At 35.7% G+C, this 22102-nt stretch overlaps 1 protein-coding gene across 1 annotated transcript in view; it reads left to right on the plus strand.

The window, feature by feature from the left end:
* Nucleotides 1-22102, plus strand: part of LOC23687858 (CD63 antigen) — a 246870-nt gene that overhangs the window by 177148 nt on the left and 47620 nt on the right. Inside the window, exon 2 of the mRNA XM_021846561.1 lies at nucleotides 20426-20551. Coding sequence (XP_021702253.1) covers nucleotides 20489-20551 — 63 coding nt within the window. The 5' untranslated portion in view covers nucleotides 20426-20488. The remainder of the gene's footprint in view (nucleotides 1-20425; nucleotides 20552-22102) is intronic.

Consider the following 22102-nt stretch of genomic DNA (forward strand, 5'->3'; position numbering starts at 1 on the left):
AGCAATAAAATCCTGATTATGATAAAGTCATGCGGTGATTTAACTTTGGAAATAACTTGATAGGTATTGAAGGGACCACCGAGTTAGGGAGGTATCGAGTTACAGAGCACAAAATCAGTGCAATTGTTATCCAAGGAACCATCGAGTTAGCCATGAAAACCATCTCTAACTCGATATCGAGACACGGTAGGAAGAGTTGACTGTACTAGACAAACATGGTTTCTTCATCTGAAGAATGCATTTTACTCTCGGAAATTTGTACCACCTACAATTTTTGCATAATTCTTTTTATGGAAGAAGCATCTAAGAAACCTTGAATTAACGAATTATGCCATCTCTCCAAAGAATCGTTCAATTTTCATTAGTTCTCAATTATCTAATCTTCCGCTTGCATCATAAAGGAGGCTTCCATCCGCTCACGACATGGAAAATGCTCAGCTAAGATTACAAGATACTTATCGTAAGTTTTCCACAAAACCCCAACCCGTTCAGTCCAAGAGAAGCACGCCACTTGAGAAATTATTCTGCCACATCGCTTCCATCGCTGCCATTACCGTTCCCGATATTGCTTCCACGTGGGTATGACAAATTCATCGTCATCATCTTTACGGTGTAAGATTTCGTGCTTAACAGCCGTGTAATTTCACTTCACTTCGCTTCCGTGATAGTAGTTTAAGGAAAATTCAACGCAAACCAGGATACTTTTGGTTCGTGGGAAACCAATGGTGTAAGCGGGTATCTAATGATTATGTACTGGAATCCATGGAATTAGTCTGATAAGCAGTGAGCACATCACGTAAGAAATTCATTAAGAACACGACGCATAGTACATCCATTTGAGGATTCCGTGTTACTTTGTCATGTAAGGAAACATACGTCGACGAGGTTAAAGTTTCTCCACTAGAAGGACAAATCTGCTAACAAGTTGTTCGCACATATAGAATAGATATTGGCCTCCAGTGAGCTCAGCATGACTGTGACATCAAGGAACACTTAAGAAGCTATCAACATCGTCTGTCATGCTTCAGCTGGGACCGTCGGAATGATGGAGGGCCGGAATCCAATTTAATCCCGACTAACTTTGTATCAAAACACTTACATGTTTCTATGCTTACTTTACGAACCACGGGGAAACGAAAGGCTATCTGTTGAATTTGCACAGCATTTTCGGCATCGGCCATACATTCACTGTGCAACATTGTATTGTGCCTACAATGAAGCTTGACCGACACATGGCTGTTAATTTCTCAAGGAAAATATTTTCCCGGATATTGATTTACCACCAGTTGCAGTATTCTCCATTTCGTTGGTAAGAGGCATAAGGAGCTCTGAGATATCTACAGAATTGGAATCGTTATAATGTGATTTCCGAGCTTGGGGGGTTGTTGATACGGAAAAAAGTAATCCATATGGTAATGCTGTACTTTCCTGAGGCGACCCAAGCGCTACTTGTCGAAAAAAGAAGTGACAAGTGTGAAGGAAGAAAACGATGTCTATTCGAGACCAAGTAATGTGTGGCGGCCCATCACAGAAAATGATCTACCTACCACACTCAGAAAAACTTCAACGTAAAGTTCACTGGAAAATGTTTGTAATCTTATAAAATTGAATATTTTAGGGTCCAGCAACTCTCACTGGAAATTCCTATAAGTTTTCCGAGTGAACTGTAATTCTTTTGGAGGTAGAAATAAAGCAATCATCCTGTTGTTGTCATCCCTAAAAATCTGATCATGAAAAGGTATGTAGAAACATAGGCTGTGTTCTTTATGTTTCCCATGTGGAAACGTTATGATTCTATATGTGATCCATGAATAGAATCACAATTTTTGGAAAAGAAGGTTATAGGGGAAATATTTGTGAAAAAGAATACATAAATTGCTTTTTCGGGTCACTTAAAATGTATTGGGTATATTTTGTAGTGGAATTTCACTTCATTTTTATAAAAATTTGTAGTGAAAAATGTTCACTAATAAAAAAAAAATTCAAATGCTGAACTATATTTTTTTATCTAGTTCGTTTATTTGAGGTTAAAAAGCGTTTAACGCTTTACGGAGCTGACATTCATTTTTATTTGATTTACAATGTATTGACTTTTTCAGTACCAGAATTAGTACGGGATGGAGCCAGGGCACTCGTGGCAACTCGAAGTTAGTGGTCACAATTTTAAAGGAAGGACATGGTAAGGATTGGGTTTACGGTTCTCTGCAGCTCATCCGGGAGGTATGCTAAACTAGATGGAAAAATTTTACTCATGATTTCAAATAAAACTTATGTGAAAAGTTTTCCCAGTGTAGAAATATGCGGTGCTGATTTTTCCGTAACGAGGAAAATAGGGAGTACCGTAAAGGTTATAAGGAGCTTCTCTGAAAACATCATGGAAACGGTTGAGTTGTCTTCTAGAAATCTGAGAATGACAGAATGATACTTTTGTCAACATGTAGTCATAAGACACAGTGTGTTTGTTTGACAAATTGAGACATGAATTAGCGAAAAAATACGCATTCTGGTGAGACTCGAACTCACGACTCCGTATACGCTAGACCGGCGCTTTAACCAAGCCACAGAACACCTTATGATTCTGCGGAATAAAAAGCCAAACTGAATCCGAGTAGGGGGACATGGGGCAAGAAGGACACCCGAGGCAAGAGTGCCACCTTTAATTTCACGTAGTTCAAATCAATTTTTTGATATTTAACGCAGGATAAGTATAAACTGAGTACTAATTGAGGGTTGTGTAAATATTACAGTTTAAAATGTTTAGTACAAAAAATTAGAAAAATGTCTTTAACTCACCAACGCAAAATATGCGAAATATTATAAGAATGTAAGACTGGAAAACAAGGTTTGACTCCTAATAAATACAAAACATATTGATTTTTCCGCACAGTATTGATGATTTTCAATTGTTTAATATAGCTGTGAGGATTTTTTTTTTCGAAAAAGTCTTTTTGACATTAAATTTTACATATATAATAAAAGTATGTCTTATGGGGCAAGAGGGACACCGCAATTTTCTCATATAAAATCAAATGAACTTTTATTTTTCTCGTTTAATATTGCATTCAATCAATGTTTCCTACTAAATAAAATCAAAATAAACCATCTTGCACATTCAAAACGGTTTCTGAAAATGTTTACCATTATTGTTACAGTCAAATGAGATGAAAACTAAATTAATTTCGTAAAATTTCTGTTTAACTATAAGTCAACTTTTATCCCTCAGTTTTTATCTTTACTTACTCTACAATTTATCCTTTAGGCGGGGAAATAAAAATATACAAAATTTGTGGGATTTTGCTCTGGTGGTCTTCTTGCCCCATACGAGTGGCACTCTTGCCCCGTGCCTCGTTTAAAAACCTCATAAGAAGGGACATTTTCAAAAATCTCAAATCATCATGTGTTTCTTATTTTTTTGTAATCTATCGATAACATCATTTAGAACAAGAGCTGAGCTTGCCCCTACACTGGAATAATCTTCAAAAATTGTGCTAATCAACCATGATTTGAACCTATATATCTTAAGGTGTCCTTCTTGCCCCAGCCTACCTACTTACTATTATCACGTCTCTTTTCGTAAATTCATGCCTCTTTCGGACTTAGATGCCAAACCCCCAACATGCTTGCGTGTGTATCTTCCGATTACAACTGAGAGCGAATTGCTTATGGATACTGACTTCTTACGCTCTACAGCCGCAAACCTATAAGGGTCGATTTCTTCACCATGGCTTAAGCCGTAAATTACACTTACCCATATAGTTTAACTAGGTTTAAGGCCTAAGCGATGGTGAAGAAATCGGCCCTAAGCCTTATACTTGCCGGCACGAAATTCAGTATGCGTTGAGCTCTCAGTGCGGTCGCACGCTCTACGACCAACTGCGCCAGAAGGACTACATTAATGTATGTTAACCCTTTGGCTGCGTTGGTCTCCCTGACGTTTCTTACGCATCGGTACATATCACCCGTTGCGAGCATAGACCTTTTCATGTGACAGATCCGTCTATGCATTTGTTTACATCGGTCGAGGACCGGTGCTAACACGGGCCTGTCATTTTCATAGAAGAACTGTCAAAGTGCTTCCCGATCAGCTGATTTGAGACGTCATGTGAATAAGCCTATAGTCTCGTCGAGGGGTATCGCGTATTCTTTCAATTCAAATCAGTGCTACCAGTGGTGGCAACAGCAGGATTATATGAAACAGACAGGTCCCGGCCGGTCCAGGATATTTTCGTAATGGAAATTTCCTTGTTCAAAATCTCTGAGGGAAACTCTCAAAAATATCCTGTGTAAGATTATTGCTTGATTTCAAAAGGGGTTGTCTCATTAACCTTATAAGCATTTATCTGTTTTCGAATTCTCCAACAGAAATTCGCTTAATTTACTGACTTTTGTAAGATTCCATGGGGATATTTGTGCATTAAAAAAATGGAAAAATATGGAGCAGGTCAGTTCTGGGCTGAAACAGAATAGGCTGATTAAGAGAAGTTTTCCGGAAGGGTTATTTAGGTCATAAGGTCGAAAGCCTTATCCCCTAGATCCATTTATATTTTAAAAAAAATACGAAAAGGTTGTTAAGCTAAAAGAGTTATTGATCCAAAACATTCGATACTACAAAAAGAGTGCATCTAGAAAGCCCGAGCAGTCATCTGTTTTTCTCCCTCTCGGCTTGCGCATTCTTTTCTGCCGGGCAGTGCGTCGAGAAAGCCCGAGCAATTGTCAGTTTTTTTCTTCCCTCTCGGGTTGCGCGTTCTTTTTGCCGGGCAGTACGTCGAGAAAGCCTGAGCAATCGTCAGTTTTTTTCCCTCTCGAGTTGCGCGTTCTTTTTGCCGGGCAGTGCGTGGAGAAAGTCCGAGCTATCTCAGTTTGTTTTTTCTCGGATCGCGCACCTTTTTTCTGAGTTCTTTTATATAGCCGTGCAAACGTGTAAAGCTGATTGTGGCTGTTCAGTCAAGGATGATGGATCAATTGGTGAGCTCGTTTTTATGCAAGGGGTGCATTCAGCTTTATATGTGTAATTAAAAAAAACAAAACTTTGAATGGTTCGACACTATAAGTGTAGACTTTCGAAAGGTTCACTTTATTCAATAAACTTTGAATGGTTTGCCACTGTAAGTGTCGGCATCAGCTGTCAGGACCGAAGCATGTGTTATTATATTTTACTATATGAAAAGAGAAAAAACTCGATTGGCTGGAACATCATAGAACACTTTCTATGATGTTCCAGCCAATCGAGTTTTTTCTCTTTTCATATAGTAAAATATAATAACACATGCTTTCGTCCTGACAGCTGTATGAATGTTACATTTGGGTATTTGTTCAACAAACTTTGAATAGTTCGTCACTTCAAGTGTCGACATTATTTTCCTCTACATAGAAATTGTTCATATGAAATAAAAATATTATATTTACATATAAGCATGTTAATATCTCAAAAATAATTATTTATCATGGTCTAATCGCTTATCAAAGTGAATCCTGTGACCCAACGATCCTCCCCATTAACAAACATTCCTCCCAGTAATTTGTGTGGAGATGCAGAGGAGAACATGGTCTCTGAATAGCAAAGGTTACGCACTAACATTTCTTCCCCCAATCCCACCTGACTGCAAGGACGTGGCCGGCGCCGTTATTGACCCTGTATAAATAGAGGCATTGGATTATGCACACTGAAAAAGATTATGGCCAATCCCAGCTGAGCTTCTAGTTGATTCTTTGTGCATTTTCACTGACTTCGGTCAATCACGGAATAGCAACCATTGCACAATGGATCGAATCGACAATTTAGCCGGAAAAAAGTGTTTTCTCTGTTACTTGTCGATTTTAAACGTTTGATTTCTTCAGAAAAGTTATTGGTAATTGAGTTTTGCATCTTGTAAGAAAACAGTTGAATAGGGTTTCGAAATCTTGTGAGTTACAGGCGAATTTTAAGCTTTTTCAATTTTTTTTTTGAATTGAATTTTCCCACATTCTAACAATTTTTGCAGCAAAAGTTGCCTATTGTATGGCCTTTTGAATACCACTAAAAGAAAAATTTTATCGTACCAACTCCATGAGTTATGAGCTTCTAAAGATTTCATAATTTTTCACTTAAATTTGCTTATAACTTCAAAATCACAAGAATTACAAACATGCGATGTTCAGCAAAAATGTGTATCTTTACTTCCTCTGCAACTATTCTCAAGACCACCTTCACGTAAAATTAAAAATAAAAAAGTTAGACCAAAATAACTGATTTCTTTCGGTCAACCCTAAGTTAAAACTTTCAAAATCAATTTACTTAGGTCAAATGAAGAGTTAGATCAAAAGTGTCTTCGACAAAGTTGTTCAAAATAACATTTTCTAAAAGTTTGCCGAAAAGCGCAGCAACAAATTTCATCAAACAAAAAAGTTTGATTCAAAATTTTAACTTGAATAAGGGCCACCCTATTCAACTTTTTTCTTAAAAGATGCAAAACTCAATTGCGTATAACTTCTCTGAAGACATCGAACGTTTAAAATCGTCGAGAACAGAGAACACTAAATTGTCGTTTCGGTCCATTGTGCATTGATACGTGTAGTCAGTCCAAGCTAAGCAAGCTGAGCTAACTAAAACATTCGATACTACGAAAAAATTGTAAAACATAAAAAGTCGATGGGTTGAACGGGTTGATAGAGTTGATAGGCTGAAAAGTTGTATTGCCGCATTGTAAATTATTCTGCAGTAAAGAAGATTAAGGTTTTATTTAGGAAAAAACTAGTCACTCAAGTACAACTGTAGAGACGAATGCCCCTTCTGGGTAAAGTCTCTCTAAACAAAAACAAAAAAATACGACATAAATGATGGCTATACTCCTAAAGAATATACAAAGTATAAAAGATGGAAAAATCTTTGATAAAAATGTTGACAGTTCAAATGTCTCACAATAATTTTCCTCGTTAAAACCAGTCAATATTTGAAGCAATAAATTTGATGTATCAGGGAATAAATATGATATATATCAGGGAGTCGTGAGCTCGATTCTCACTGAGAAGACGTGTAACTTTTTCGCAAAACTTCACATCAATTTTTCCATTTAATCCAATTGCAAAATATATGTAATGTTTAGCTTTCGGTAGTTGTTAAACTTCCACTCGGCTGGTTAGCCGTAAAACCACGATTCATAATTAAAAACAAGTATGATATATATGTTGAAAAACTTATGAGGTTGGATGCCATAATTATCACAAAGAAATCGATGATACGAAGGAATTAAAATCCATCATATAAAAAATAGCACACCTAAATACCAATATAAACTATATAACTGAGTAACTCAAAATAACAGCTGATGTTTGAAAGAAAATAAAATGAAGTATTCAACAATCGCAAAACTATGAAATAGGTATTTAACAATTCCCCAATTGCTTGTAACGCTTAATAGAATCAAAATTCATGTTTTTGTATTTTTGTACAAATATTGAAATTCTTCAGCATCAAATTTATTACGAAAAGTTCTTCGTGGAAACTCGAGATTATTGGACGTAAATATTTTTAATTTCAAAAGCAGCATAGTTGCAATTTTAGATACAGCGCTGTATGCTCCTTCGACTATCATCTGATTCTTTTACATTTCCATAACTCCAGGTCCAAAGGATCATCAGAAACAACTTTTTTTTTCAAGCATTTCAATTCCCTTTCCTATCCAATCAATCGATACTTTCTAGCCTATTATACGTCTGCTGATTCTATGCTGAACCGTGGCATAAAATATGTTAAATTATTCTCTCAACGTTCGCAAACAAAACCAACAACGTTAATAAATACAGTCTATCGATTCCTTTGTCATAGGAATCAATTTTCAAACCGATTGTTCTGGAAACCGAAACGAATGCCACATTTAACGCATTTCATATGATTTACAGATAGGTATTCTGTCAAAGAGTTTATTACCAAATTTTAAAATTCGTGGCTTGTATCCGAATAAAATATTTATCACAATGTAGTGAAAAAATGAAATGCAAACCCTTCTATCATATCTACTCCAAAGTAAAGCATCCTTTAGAAGTGTTTAACGATAATTATGCAGCTACTCCAATTGGGGATGGGGGCTTGTGCCCAATGTATCAATTTTCCAGGTAGGCAGACCATCTTCTTCGGTACCTTTGTTGTGTCAAGTCAAGCCTATAAACCCATTTGCTGCAGGTTAACTGTCTGGTTCGGTAGGCTCGAACAGTAATGCCATTAGCCGAGGTATTACCTTTCGCAAAGGTTGCATTCTGGCTATTTGTTTGATGGCTTCGTGGAAGCCGCATATTACATGGATTCAATTAACGACAATTCGCCGACAGTTACCAACCATCTGAAAGTGAAATCTCGCATACTCTGAGATAACGCCCTAAAAGCCATTGGTAACCACGAGCGTAGCTCGTTATTTCTGAGCAAATGAAGGAATAAACAGTGCGCATCGTACCTTCGTGCTGTGCGTACACGAATTCTCTCTGCTCTTGGAAGTTTTCTTAAAAACTACCTAAAGCAATAAAACAGTACTTTTCAGTGCTACACAAACAGTACTTTTCAGTGCTAAAATTAAAAACGGTACTTTTCAGTGCTACTTAAACAGTACTTTTCAGTACTATTTTTTCTACTATTGATCCCTTTACGATCCTTGTTTGGACCCGTGCCTTCGATTTTTCGTTGGACCCGTTGGCGAAAGCTAGCGGTGGTAATCCTTCTTGGACACCGTCTAGGGAAAAAACCTCTCGAAGGTCACGTCTTTCTCGTTTATTAACTAAACATGGTATCAACAACTAACAAAAGGAAGGGTGAATCTCTGAATTCACTACTTCCTTCCAAAAAAGTGGGTTTTAAAACTGTCACTACACGTGGCAAGTATGGAAGAAAGGACGCTTCCCCGGAATGCGAAGTTTCTTCCAAGGGTGAAATGAATAATTGTATTGAAATGAGCAATCAGTTCGATGCTCTAGACAAATTTTCCGAACACCAAATCGAAGCAGCCTCTAGCCCAGGCTCTTTGATTCAAGTGAGGAAGCAAAGAGTGCCGCCTATCGTGGTCAGTTGTTCCGAATTTGGGGGATTTAGGCAGGAGATCTTGAACTCCATTAGGGGAATCAAGGTTTCCTTCCAAATCGCAAAGAAAGGAGACTGTCGCGTTTTGCCGGAAACTCTTGAAGATCGCGAACTTCTTCTCAGATATCTTGAAGAGAAGAAGCACAAATTTTTTACTTATGACGACAAAACTGAACGTTTGTTCAAAGTCGTCTTGAAAGGTCTCTCAAGTGACTATAAGTCACCTGAAGAGATCAAAAATGGAATAAATGATTTACTTGGATTTTCCCCAGTCCAAGTAATCATTATGAAAAAGAGAACCCAATCTGGCATTGTTCGGAAAGGGCTTTCTCAAGAATATTATTTAGTTCACTTTAACAAAAAAGAACTAAATAATATTAAAGCTTTAGAAAAAGCTAAACTTATGTTCGATGTCCGTGTGACGTGGGAACATTTCCAGAAACCTGGAGGAAATTACCAGAACCCCACTCAGTGCCGTCGGTGCCAAAAGTGGGGTCATGGTACAAAAAATTGTCGCATGGATGCTAAATGCATGATTTGCGGAGGTTCTTCTCACGCTAAGGACGACTGTCCTGTGAAAGAAGATACCAGAAAATTTCAATGCGCCAATTGCAAGGGCCCTCACAAAGCTAACTTTTGGGAATGCATTTCACGCAAAAGAGTCGTTGAGGCTCGTGCCAAGCAGATGAAGGATAATATCCGTTACGATAACGGTCGTTTCCGGAATTTGCCTGGTAGAGTATCGAACAATGCTCATTTTTCAGTTAACGATCGCTTGATTAGGAATCATACCCACCAGGAAGATCATAATCATGCTCATTCACAAACAAACTTTAATCCGTCGGGTAGCCGTTCGAATCTTTCAATTTCGAAAGTATCTACCCACGGTAAATCCTTTGCCGATATCGTAGCAGGTAATTTGAACTCTTCCCCTGTTCGTTCCATGAGTACCCATTCTACTTGTTTCAAATCAAATGGAAAAAACCCTACCGCCACAGGTAACTCCTACCCCGCTTCTTCGTCTACCGAAAATTCCAATGGGAAATCATCAGATGATATGTCTGCCTCTGATTTTAATTTTCTAACTGAACAATTGAATCTAATGATTGATGCAATGTTCAAAGCCACCACTATGACTGAAGCAGTCCAAGTAGGTGTAAAATTTACAAATAAAATTGTTATTGGATTACGTTTTTCTAATGGATCCAAATAATAATTTAAATATTTTAAATTGGAATGCTCGTTCTCTGAATGGTAAAGAGGACGAGCTGTTTAATTTTCTTACAGCTAATAACGTGCATATAGCAGTTATTACCGAAACTTATTTAAAACCTGGATCCAAATTTAAAAAAGATCCTAACTTTTTTGTTTATCGTAATGATCGACTTGATGGGGCATGTGGGGGAGTTGCAATCATCATTCATAGGCGTATAAAACATCAACTGTTTTCGTCATTTGAAACTAAAGTTTTTGAAACTTTAGGTGTTTCTGTTGAAACACAGTTTGGTAAATATACTTTCATAGCTGCCTATTTGCCTTTTCAATGCTCTGGACAGCAAGTTAATTGGCTTCAAACTGACTTGCGAAAATTAACTCGCAATAAGTCAAAATTTTTTGTCATTGGTGACTTTAATGCCAAACATCGGTCATGGAATAATTCTCAAAGTAATTCCAACGGCAGAATTTTATTCGATGAGTGCTCTTCAGGATATTTCTCAATTAAATACCCTGATAGCCCTACATGTTTTTCCTCTTCTAGAAATCCATCTACGATTGACTTGGTCTTAACCGACTCTAGTCATCTTTGTAGCCAATTAGTTACTCATGCTGATTTTGATTCTGATCATGTCCCTGTTACATTTCAAATATCGCATGAAGCGATTCTCAATCCTATCAGCTCCACTTTCAATTATTTACGAGCCGACTGGAATATATATGAAACGTATGTTGACTCTAATCTTGATGTTAACATTTCTTTAGAAACTAAAATTGATATTGACAATGCTCTTGAAACTTTAACAAATTCCATTGTTGAAGCCAGAAGCATTGCAATTCCAAAATGTGAAGTAAAATTTGAATCCGTGATTATAGACGATGATCTTAAACTCTTGATCCGTCTTAAAAACGTGAGGAGAAGGCAATTTCAACGCACTCGTGATCCTGCTATGAAAATTATATGGCAGGATTTGCAGAAAGAAATCAAGAAACGTTTTGCAGATTTAAGAAACAAAAATTTTGAAAATAAAATTTCTCAATTGGACCCCGGCTCTAAGCCCTTTTGGAAATTATCTAAAATCTTGAAAAAACCTCAGAAGCCTATACCGGCATTGAAAGAGGAAAACAAATTATTACTAACTAATTGCGAAAAAGCTCAAAAACTTGCTATGCAGTTTGAAAGTGCGCACAATTTTAATTTAGGACTTACTAGTCCAATTGAAAATGAAGTTACTCAGGAGTTCGAAAATATTCTCAATCAAGAGAACGTTTTCGAAAGTGCCTGGGAGACTGATTTGGAAGAAGTGAGAACTATTATTAAAAAATTCAAAAATATGAAAGCTCCTGGCGATGATGGAATTTTCTACATCCTCATCAAGAAACTTCCAGAAAGTAGCTTATCATTTTTAGTTGATATATTTAACAAATGTTTTCAATTAACATATTTTCCTGACAAATGGAAAAATGCTAAGGTTGTTCCAATTTTAAAACCAGACAAAAATCCTGCAGAAGCTTCTAGCTATCGTCCAATCAGTTTGCTTTCCTCCATCAGTAAACTTTTTGAAAAGGTTATTTTGAACAGAATGATGGCCCACATCAACGAGAATTCAATTTTTGCCAATGAACAGTTCGGATTCCGCCATGGACATTCGACCACTCATCAACTTTTACGTGTAACAAATTTGATCCGTTCCAACAAATCTGAAGGCTATTCTACTGGTCTTGCTCTTCTAGACATAGAAAAAGCATTCGACAGTGTTTGGCATGAAGGTTTGATTGTAAAATTGAAAAATTTTAATTTTCCAACATACATTGTTAGAATAATTCAAAGTTATCTGTCAAATCGTACACTTCAGGTTAATTATCAGAACTCCAGATCTGAAAGACTTCCTGTAAGAGCTGGTGTTCCTCAAGGCAGCATTTTGGGACCAATATTATACAATATTTTCACATCTGACTTACCTGAGTTACCTCAGGGATGTCAAAAATCTTTGTTTGCGGATGACACAGGCCTCTCCGCCAAAGGACGAAGCCTGCGTGTCATCTGTAGTCGATTGCAAAAAAGTTTGGATATTTTTTCTTCATACTTGCAAAAATGGAAGATTTCTCCTAATGCTTCCAAAACTCAACTAATAATATTCCCACATAAACCAAAAGCTCTTTATTTGAAACCTTCAAGTAGACATGTTGTCACGATGAGAGGGGTTCCAATAAATTGGTCAGATGAAGTTAAGTATCTAGGACTCATGCTAGATAAGAATTTAACTTTCAAAAATCACATTGAGGGCATTCAAGCCAAATGTAACAAATATGTAAAATGTCTCTATCCCCTTATTAATAGAAAATCAAAACTTTGTCTTAAGAACAAGCTTTTGATATTCAAACAAATTTTCAGGCCAGCCATGTTGTATGCTGTACCAATATGGACTAGCTGTTGTAATACCAGGAAGAAAGCTCTGCAGAGAATTCAAAATAAAATTTTGAAAATGATTCTGAGGCTTCCTCCCTGGTATAGTACCAATGAGTTACATAGGATATCCAATGTTGAAACATTGGAACAAATGTCAAATAAAATAATCAATAATTTCAGGCAAAAATCGTTACAATCTTCTATTGCCACGATTAATGCGTTATATGTTTAGGTTAAGTTAGGTTAAGTATATTAAAAACTTTTTTTTTCTCTTATAAGCAGGTGAAATCAACTCACCTGTAAAAAAATCTGAACTGCTACGGCAAATGAAATGTAATATGTTGTTAACAAAATGTTAATAAAATCTTAGATTTGTTTTACCAAATTAGGATGATAGTGTTGTCTAATAACACAGAACACCTAGATATAAGAAATAATGAATGTAATGTTTGAAATGATACTAATAAAGAAATTAAAAAAAAAAAAAAAAAAAAAAAAAAAAAAAAAAAAAAAAAAAAAAAAAAAATGAAGGAATAAGCATCCAAACCAACATCACGGGCAGGTAGATATTGATCCTTTCTTCCCCACAGCGTTATTAAATAACATGAAAATCCATTCAGATGCTCAGTAACAACGAGCTACACACATGGTTACCAATGGCTTTTAGGGCGAGATCAAAAGTTATGCGAGAAATGTGGTGCATTGTTCATGCAAAATGAATTGTGCTCTTCAGCGCGGAATGTACGCCTACGGGCGTTGGTTTATGCCTTGGGATTCGCACATATTCCTAATGCGGTGAAACGCTTTCATCTTGGCACTAAATACGTCATTTGCACATTCTGAATTACAGTATTGGACAAAACATTTGCAACTTTTTCGATTTTCCATACAAAATGAGCAACTTTGGTGAGCTAGATCTGAGTTATTTATGGACCGATTCGAATGAAACTTTCTCAGAACATCAGATATAACTTATATATTTTTGAATATTTTTTCCAATCACGAGTTTATAAGTAATAACGGTTTGACTAAAGTGTAATTTTCGATGAAAAATTCAAAACTTTTTATCTCAAAATCTGATAGCCCTACACAAAAACTGTCTCCAGCAAACTTATTCATCTCGTCAAAAACTACAACTTTGCTGAAGATACCATGAAGCTATTCCTTTAATACGTTTAGTTATGTAAATTATAAAAAATCGTAAAAAAATTCACTTTAGTCAAACCGTTACTGCTTTTCAACTTGTGATTGGAAAAATCACTCAAAAATATATGTTAAAATTCAAGTTATGTCTGATATTCTGTGAAAATTTCATTCAAATCGGTCCATAAATAACTGAGATATAGTTTATCAAAGTTGATCATTTGTATGGAAAATCGAAAAAGTTGCAAATGTTTTGTCCAATACTGTATGTTCGGATTTATCCTTTGTAATGTACCTTAAATATTTAAAAAGTAACTTAACAATTCAGATTTCTTTTTTTTTTTTTTTTTATTTTTACGGTTATTTAAGAACAAAATCCTAATATAAAAAGGAAATGTACATATGTAAAACTTCCAGCTCCAAGATAAGCGCATGTTCATTGCAATGCTGTAGGTATTTTATGTATCGTAAGCTACAGGTACCTCTTCACATACAGAATGTGGTTGATTAACAATCAATTTATACCCTCTATAATTGTTTCTCGTTCTACTAACTGATTGTTCCATGATTTGGTATATATCCAAAGAATATATGTTCATTCCTCAAGGTCAATGCCAGAATCCTACATAACCATAGGAATGAAAAACCGAAGGCAAACATTTACATACTGGATAAAGCGTTCACAAACAATGGATTGAAGTCATTGCTGGCAATCAATATCGAAAGAGATCTAGCTTTAACATCGAAGCTTCGACCAATCCAAGTGAAGAGCACAAGAATGGTCCAATTCAGACGAACCTATGTACTGCCCATAACTGCATATTTGTAACATTCGACAAAAGTAGGCATTGAGTAAATTGAATACAAAGTGTGCATTTTATGGCAGTATGGGAGGAAACTAAAATTTCTAAAAATTACCAGGAACTCAAAAGTGCTGATTTGAGGCTGATATTTTGTACAACTCATATCGCATACTAGGTGAATTGTCAGAAAATATTTCTGATAGCAATTTCATTGTTATTACATTACGAGACTCATCTATAATCTCAATGTGACTGTTATACGGTTATGATTACCAATGTGACAAAACAACTTGGTATTTTTTTCGAATGTTATAGAACAATCTCACTGATGATTTCAGTATGTTGATCGAAAGGATTTATCATTTGATGACTCGCCACGCTATTAACTCGAAATCGACAAAAATGTCGAATGTGACTGTTATGCAGTTATGTGCAGTGTAGGTATAGAGTAAAGTGGGGCAAAAGTTCGAGTGGGGTAAGAGTTTCTTTTTAAGATTTCTAGCTCAATTCAAAACAAATCTTATAAATGTCATGGTGGTTCGAATGCTATTTAAGTAAGAGACTTTCACTCCAAATATCATATAAATCGATTGAGATTTGGAAAAGTTATGGCTATTTGTTGTTTTTCAACGTGAATATTGTAATTTTTGGTCAAACTTTCGTTGCATGGAACCAATTGAAGATAAAATCTTTTTCAATATTTTATGTAAGGGCGTTTCTAGGCCTATCATAAGGTTGCTTTGAGGTGTATTAGTTTTTGCATAAATGCTTGAAAACAACTTTTGGCCCATAGTGGGGCAAAAGTTCGAATCAGCGGGGCAAAAGTTCGACCCCTGTATAAAATCACGGAAAAATTTGCAAATTGCCTAAAATCCACACATTATCTTCAAATTTAGTTAAATTTGTCTGATCGTGTGAAAATTGTCACTAAAATTTTACATTTCCACTTAGTTTTGCGAAAAACTGCTATTTTTGAGTATATTACAATTAACTCAGTTTTGGGCAATTTTTTGAAGAAAATTTAGTGTGTATTTTTCGTTAAACTTAAGTTTACGGCTGGTGTAAGGCATGCTTGTCATAAAAGGATCGATATTTTGTGTTTAAGCCAGCGAACTTTTGCCCCACACTAGATTCGAACTCTTGCCCCACCGGTGGGGCAAAAGTTCGAATAAGACAACCAGTTTTGAAACTGTTATAACTAATAATGAGTAAACATTTTGACACAAGTTTGTTCAGCAAAATTATAGCCAATATGTTGAAGGTTCACTGTATGGTATTTGTTATGTTTTAACTGCTATTGTTTTCCTGGAAACTTTGATTATACCACTAAGGTCGAACTTTTGCCCCACCTTACTCTATACAGTTTAAGAGCCAATTCGCGAGAACCGCAACTTTCCAAGGGAAGTTGTATCGATGTTCTCCGATCAGGCTGAAATTTTCAGGGATTGTTTTTCTATATAAAAGATGATGTTTTGCAAAATTTTAGATTTTTATATTAGGGGGAAGTGGGACAAAACGACCCCCAATGATTTCATGTCACTAAACATGCAAAATCACAAAAACTGAAATAACTATAGTAAAACTGCACGGATTATGTTGAAATTTGGCATGAATATTCTACGTTATATAAACTTTGAGATTGGCATGGTATATGGATTTTGAAAGTAATTCAAATCGAGAAAAATGAGTTTTTCATGAAAAATTTAGTGATTTTCAAATCGATTTTTTTCTTACCAACCGAACTAGGTCAAAAAACTAAATATGACGTTTTGTAGGGTAACTCATGAGCTTTCATTTGAGGTGTAATCCAGATATGCCGTTTCAAAAATTTTCGAAAATTTTTTTTTTTTCGGGGTAGTGTTTGAACTTGAGCCATTTTGCGAGTACCGCAACCGCCTTGTCTAGAGAGGTAGTATTGATGTTCTCCGATCGAGCTGAAATTTACAGGAGTTGTTTTCCTATATAAAAGAAGATATTTCGCAAAATTTCAGATTTATATATTAGGGAGAAGTGGTACAAAATAACCACTAATGATTTAATATATATAATAAAATACAAAATTAATTAAACTGCTATAATAGCGATAGTAGGGGCCCAGATAGCCGTAGCGGTAAACGCGCAGCTATTCAGCAAGACCAAGCTGAGGGTCGTGGATTCGAATCCCACCGGTCGAGTATCTTTTCGGGTTGGAAATTTTTGCGACATCCCAGGGCATAGAGTATCTTCGTACCTGCCACACGATATACATGTGCAAAAATGGTCAATCTGCATAGAAAGCTCTCAGTTAATAACTGGGGAAGTGCTCATAAGCTGAGAAGCAGGTTTTGTCCCAGTTGGGACGTAACGCCAGAAAGAAGAAGAAGAATAGCGATAGTAAAAATGCACGAATTTGTATGAAATTTGGAATGTTTACTTTACGATATATTTTGGATAAAAAAATGTTTCAAATCGATAGAAACCTGTTTTTTTGTAAAATTAGTTTTTTTTTCAAATCGACTTATTTTTGGTCAACCGAACTAGGTTGAAGTTTTGTAGGACAACTCAAGGGCTTTCATTCGCGGTGTACCGTGGTGAATCAAAATCCGGGCGGTATGAGCAGCAGGCCTCTTGTCGGTAGTTGTAATACCGAATATATCATACCGTGTTGCCGCTGCCATATCTGAAAGACATGTCACTTTCTTGCAAAAGTGATGATGTGGATAACAATAAGTCATTGCCCCAATGTTTTCGTTAGCAGCTTCGGCGGTTCAGTAGTAAGCGTTGTTTGTTCTCACGCTGTTTGGATGGGAATCAACTACCGCATTTTTTTAATTTGGATAATGTTTGATGGGTTTGATTAGGAGGGTCACATGTATGTGTGTATGATGGTATGTTTGCTAGAGATCAATTTGTAAATAATTGAGTTTAGCTTAGTTTAGACTGACTGTTCATATGGCTGCTATGAGACACTGTACTGTTTAAATCTTGAATGGAATTTTGACTTTTACTAGCCTTGATGTTTGCCAATTTCTCGAAAGAGTAAAAGAGAGACGAAGATTGTTAAAAATTGCATTTTTCCACGGAAGATTGTGTATTTTCTACAAAAAAAAAACATATTTTTCAAAACAATTCGTTTAAACGTTACAGTAGTTCTTGTGATGTTGTGTGTTTTCCGACACAAATATATTGGGGGTCATTTTGACCCACTTTTCCCTTATAAAAAGTGTAGTTCTGCCAAATGGGTTTCTTTTTGAATAGTAATGAACACATATTGTGTAAGCAATGTTTGTGATTTAGTTGTTTGGACAGACATGTTGGTGCTTTAAACTGCAATCATCACTGATCGGTTCAATGAACGACGCACAGTATTGTTCTGATTACATATTACTCATGTTTTAATGATGTTCAAAGTATTATTCCAGTTTTATTTTAAAATTTTGTACTTACGGCATCGAAACATACAATTCCAATACAATGTCCGGATTCAAAAACATTGGGCTCCAATTCCGGAAAGCCTTTTTCTACTATTTTAAACTATATTTACAGCATGTTTTTCTTCAATGTGGTGTCACTAAACTTTTAAACTACAACTTTGTGTATTATTATGTTACAATCACTACTGCTGCGACGATTGCCTCCATCTAAGCGCCCCTCGAATGCATATATACCATCCATGCGAATGAGTGGGGGAAATTAGAGTGCCTGTAAACAAGAGTGACGTCATGTTCCAGTTTTGACAAGTCTCCTGCTCAATTGGAACGCGGATTTGTATGGAAATGACAGTTCGCCGCTGTTCCAATTTTGACATTGACGCCACTCTTATCTAGATCCACTCTGGGGGAAATGTCAAGTGGGGGAATGAGAATTGAAAAAATACCTTCTCATTGTTGATTGATCGATGTGAATGCAAAATCGTTTATTAAGTGAATTATAATTCATATATTATTACTATATGCTTATTAAAACTGAATAATTAAAGATAGCGCCCTGTACTACCCTATATTAAATTTAAAAATTTGATTTTTTTTTTGCCTAGTAAGAGACCAAATGTAAGTAATAAAAATATGCTATACGATTATCTCTATCCGGATATTGGTACCGTCCGAATTTTGATTCACTACGGTACACCGCGAATGAAAGCTCCCGAGTTTCCCTACAAAACTTCATATTTAGTTGTTTGACCTAGTTCGGTTGAAAAAAATATAAGTCGATTTGAAAAAAAAAATATTAAAAAAAATAAAACAGATTTTTTTTATCAATTTGAAACATTTTTCTAATCCAAATACCATGTCAATTTTGAAGTTCATATTACGTTAAGTAATCATGCCAAATTTCATGCAAATTCGTGCATTTTTACTATCGCTATTATAGCACTTTAATTGATTTAGTATGTTTTTATATATTAAATCATTAGTGATTATTTTGTACCACTTCTCCCTAATATAAAAATCTGAAATTTTGCGGAATATCTTCTTTTATATAGGAAAACAATTCCTGCAAATTTCAGCTCGATCGGAGAACATCAATACAACCTCTCCAGACAAGGCGGCTGCGGTACTTGCAAAATGGCTCAAGTTCAAACACTACCCCGAAAAAAAATTTTTTTTCGAAAATTTTAGAAAAAGGCATATCTGGATTACACCTCAAATGAAAGCCCATGAGTTACCCTACAAAACGTCATATTTAGTTTTTTGACCTAGTTCGGTTGGTAAGAAAAAAATCGATTTGAAAATCACTAATTTTTTTATGAAAAACTCATTTTTCTCGATTTGAAGTACTTTTAAAATTCACATACCATGCTTATCTCAAAGTTTATATAACGTAGAGTAATCAAGCCAAGTTTTAACGTAATCCGTGCAGTTTTACTATAGTTATTTCAGTTTTTGTGATTTTGCATGTTTAGTGACATGAAATCATTGGGGGTCGTTTTGTCCCACTTCCCCCTAATATAAAAATCTAAAATTTTGCAAAACATCATCTTTTATATAGTAGAACAATTCCTGAAAATTTCAGCCTGATCGAAGAACATCAATACAAGAAGGGGTTGCGGCTCTCGCGAACTGGCTCTTAAACTAATTTAAAATCCCTTCATAGTCATGGACATAGCGAGGATTTTTTACTTCAGGACGCTATGCAGTGATGTAATCTTGCGTCCTGAAGTGAAAAAAAGCTGACAAACCCGCATATTGTCACCTTTATTCACAGAAGAGAGGATCGATAAAGAGAAATCGATCATGCGACTTACGCCCTTACTCTAGCACACGTTTGTAATATTTATAAGATCAGGACGAAAGACTTTCTAAGTGCATTACTAGTAAAGTTTGTAGGGTAATCTTCGGTTAATTCTAAGAAATAACTTCAGGAATATTACAAGAAATTTCAATAAATGCCCCTGGCAGGCATTGTGGCAGAACATCCTATGATTGAATTTAATTTTGGATTCTTCCAGGAACACCTACCAAATCAGAAATTTGTTCACGAATTTTCATAGAACCCCGCCCAGAAGTAGACTAGTACATAGCTGACAGCACTGAAGACGGCTTCAGGTTAGGCAGAGCCCAAAATACGCGCATATTGTATTTAATTGGGTTATAATGTGTTTAATATGTGGTTTTATACGGAAATTAGCATTAACAATCCTTACAACGCTTCTTTAGTGTAAAAAAAAACAATCATGAACAAGAACAATGAGAAATTTGCTATACGTGTAAGTTTAAAATGATTGATATGATGGCTCCTCCAACCAATCCACATAAAACTTTTGGCTTACCGTAAAACCAGTTAAACTTTTCCACTCACATCAACCCATATCTTGTTTCGTCTTTTTTCCAGGAGTTCCAGCGTTGAGTTCCCATTCACACATCAATAAAATTGTCTCTTCGAGAAACCGCCAAAATGCCGTCCGTGGGAGTAGCGTGTGTCAGATACCTGGTGTTTTTCTTCAATTTCCTGTTCGCGGTAAGTTTTTTTTTTCTGGTGCTAGCAAACACACTTATGTGAATACATATTCAGAGTGGGTACCGTAAAATCAGGTGAAATTGATCAATCTATCACACAATTTAATTTCTTACAAATTTCAATATATCTTATGATATATGAACGTAGTTTGTCTTCAATATTATTGGTTTGTAGTTTGTAAAGTTTATTGTATAGAAATTCCTTAAGAAATTGTCTACATATAAGCGTTTATCGCGATATTCTATAAATTTAATTGTACAATTATGTCACAATTATCGAAAAAACACGAAGGCAAGCATATTGGAAATCAAGGACCATATTTAACACATAGCAGAGCTGATATTAGGTCCCTTTTAGAGATTAGTCTATTTTAAGACAAATCTCTAAAATATCTCAATTTTTAAGGGAGACTTCCATTTTAAACAAAAATATCTTCAAAGTCAGTTTTTGTACCTTATTATGCTCACTGAGAATCCTGGTACGTACATAATTGAGGTACATTCTCGAAGTACTAGATAAGATTTCAACGAATTTTACGCATTTATTAAACTGGTTTCACAAGATTTTTTTCTCATATCTCGCCATCTACTCTCTTTGATTTGAGAAAACAAATTTGAAATGTTGAAAATAATTTTCAGCACTAAATTTACTCTTCTTAGAAAATTGGTGTACTTCAGTCTATGAGGTTCATCGTTGTACTACTGCGATTAGTTGATTTAAATTGATAACGTTGTAAAAACCAGGCATAGTTAACTGCAATGATCAAGTTCACCCGAAATTACGGTACTTAAGAAATACCTCCCCACACACTCCTCTCTTTATCGAATCTAGCTCCAACGTATCAATTTAACTAAGGTGAACATGTGCAATCTGCACAATAAAACCATAACATTACGATATGCCGCCACCAGTTTCCACATAAAGGCTTCACCAAACCTACGTGACGGTTTCACAGCGATTTTCGCAGTATCGCGCCGCCACCAACAGAACTCAAAAGCAACAGCCGGGAAACTAAATTAATTCAATTTATTAACACTGGGAAGGCTCGGATGAGCGCAGAGTCAGAACACGCTGGCAGGAGGTGAGATGACAACGCTTTTCTACCAGCAGGAAGCGGATGCTGCGAGCCGGTGAAGTTTTTCCTGGCACGTTTCTGGAAGGGAAACTGGATTTAGACTGGGAGAAAGTGGAGCGTACCGCATCTTTGCAATTGTTTTTTGCTTTGAATTATGCAGATTTCATCAGTATATTTTGTCGTTTTTTTGTTTCAATTTGAAACATATTTGAAAGAATAATAATACTTTGGTTCTTGGAAAAGTTGGTAAGCTATTTGTGATTAGGTTAATCATCCGGTTGCAATTTCCGCTTTGAGCTTTAAACGATTATTCTTTTTTAGAAGGAAGGAGACGCATTGTACCTTATAAAATAAATAGGATTTTCCAAAGAGTGAGCGTCACACAAATTATATTATCTCAATTAAAAGTTGAAAACTTTGTATTCTTCAGAGGCCTTTTTGAGACATCTCCCTCCATCATTTAAAGGATGAGCGCG

This window comes from Aedes aegypti, chromosome 2 (genome assembly GCF_002204515.2).
Source record: "Aedes aegypti strain LVP_AGWG chromosome 2, AaegL5.0 Primary Assembly, whole genome shotgun sequence".
Taxonomy (NCBI): Eukaryota; Metazoa; Arthropoda; class Insecta; order Diptera; family Culicidae; genus Aedes; species Aedes aegypti.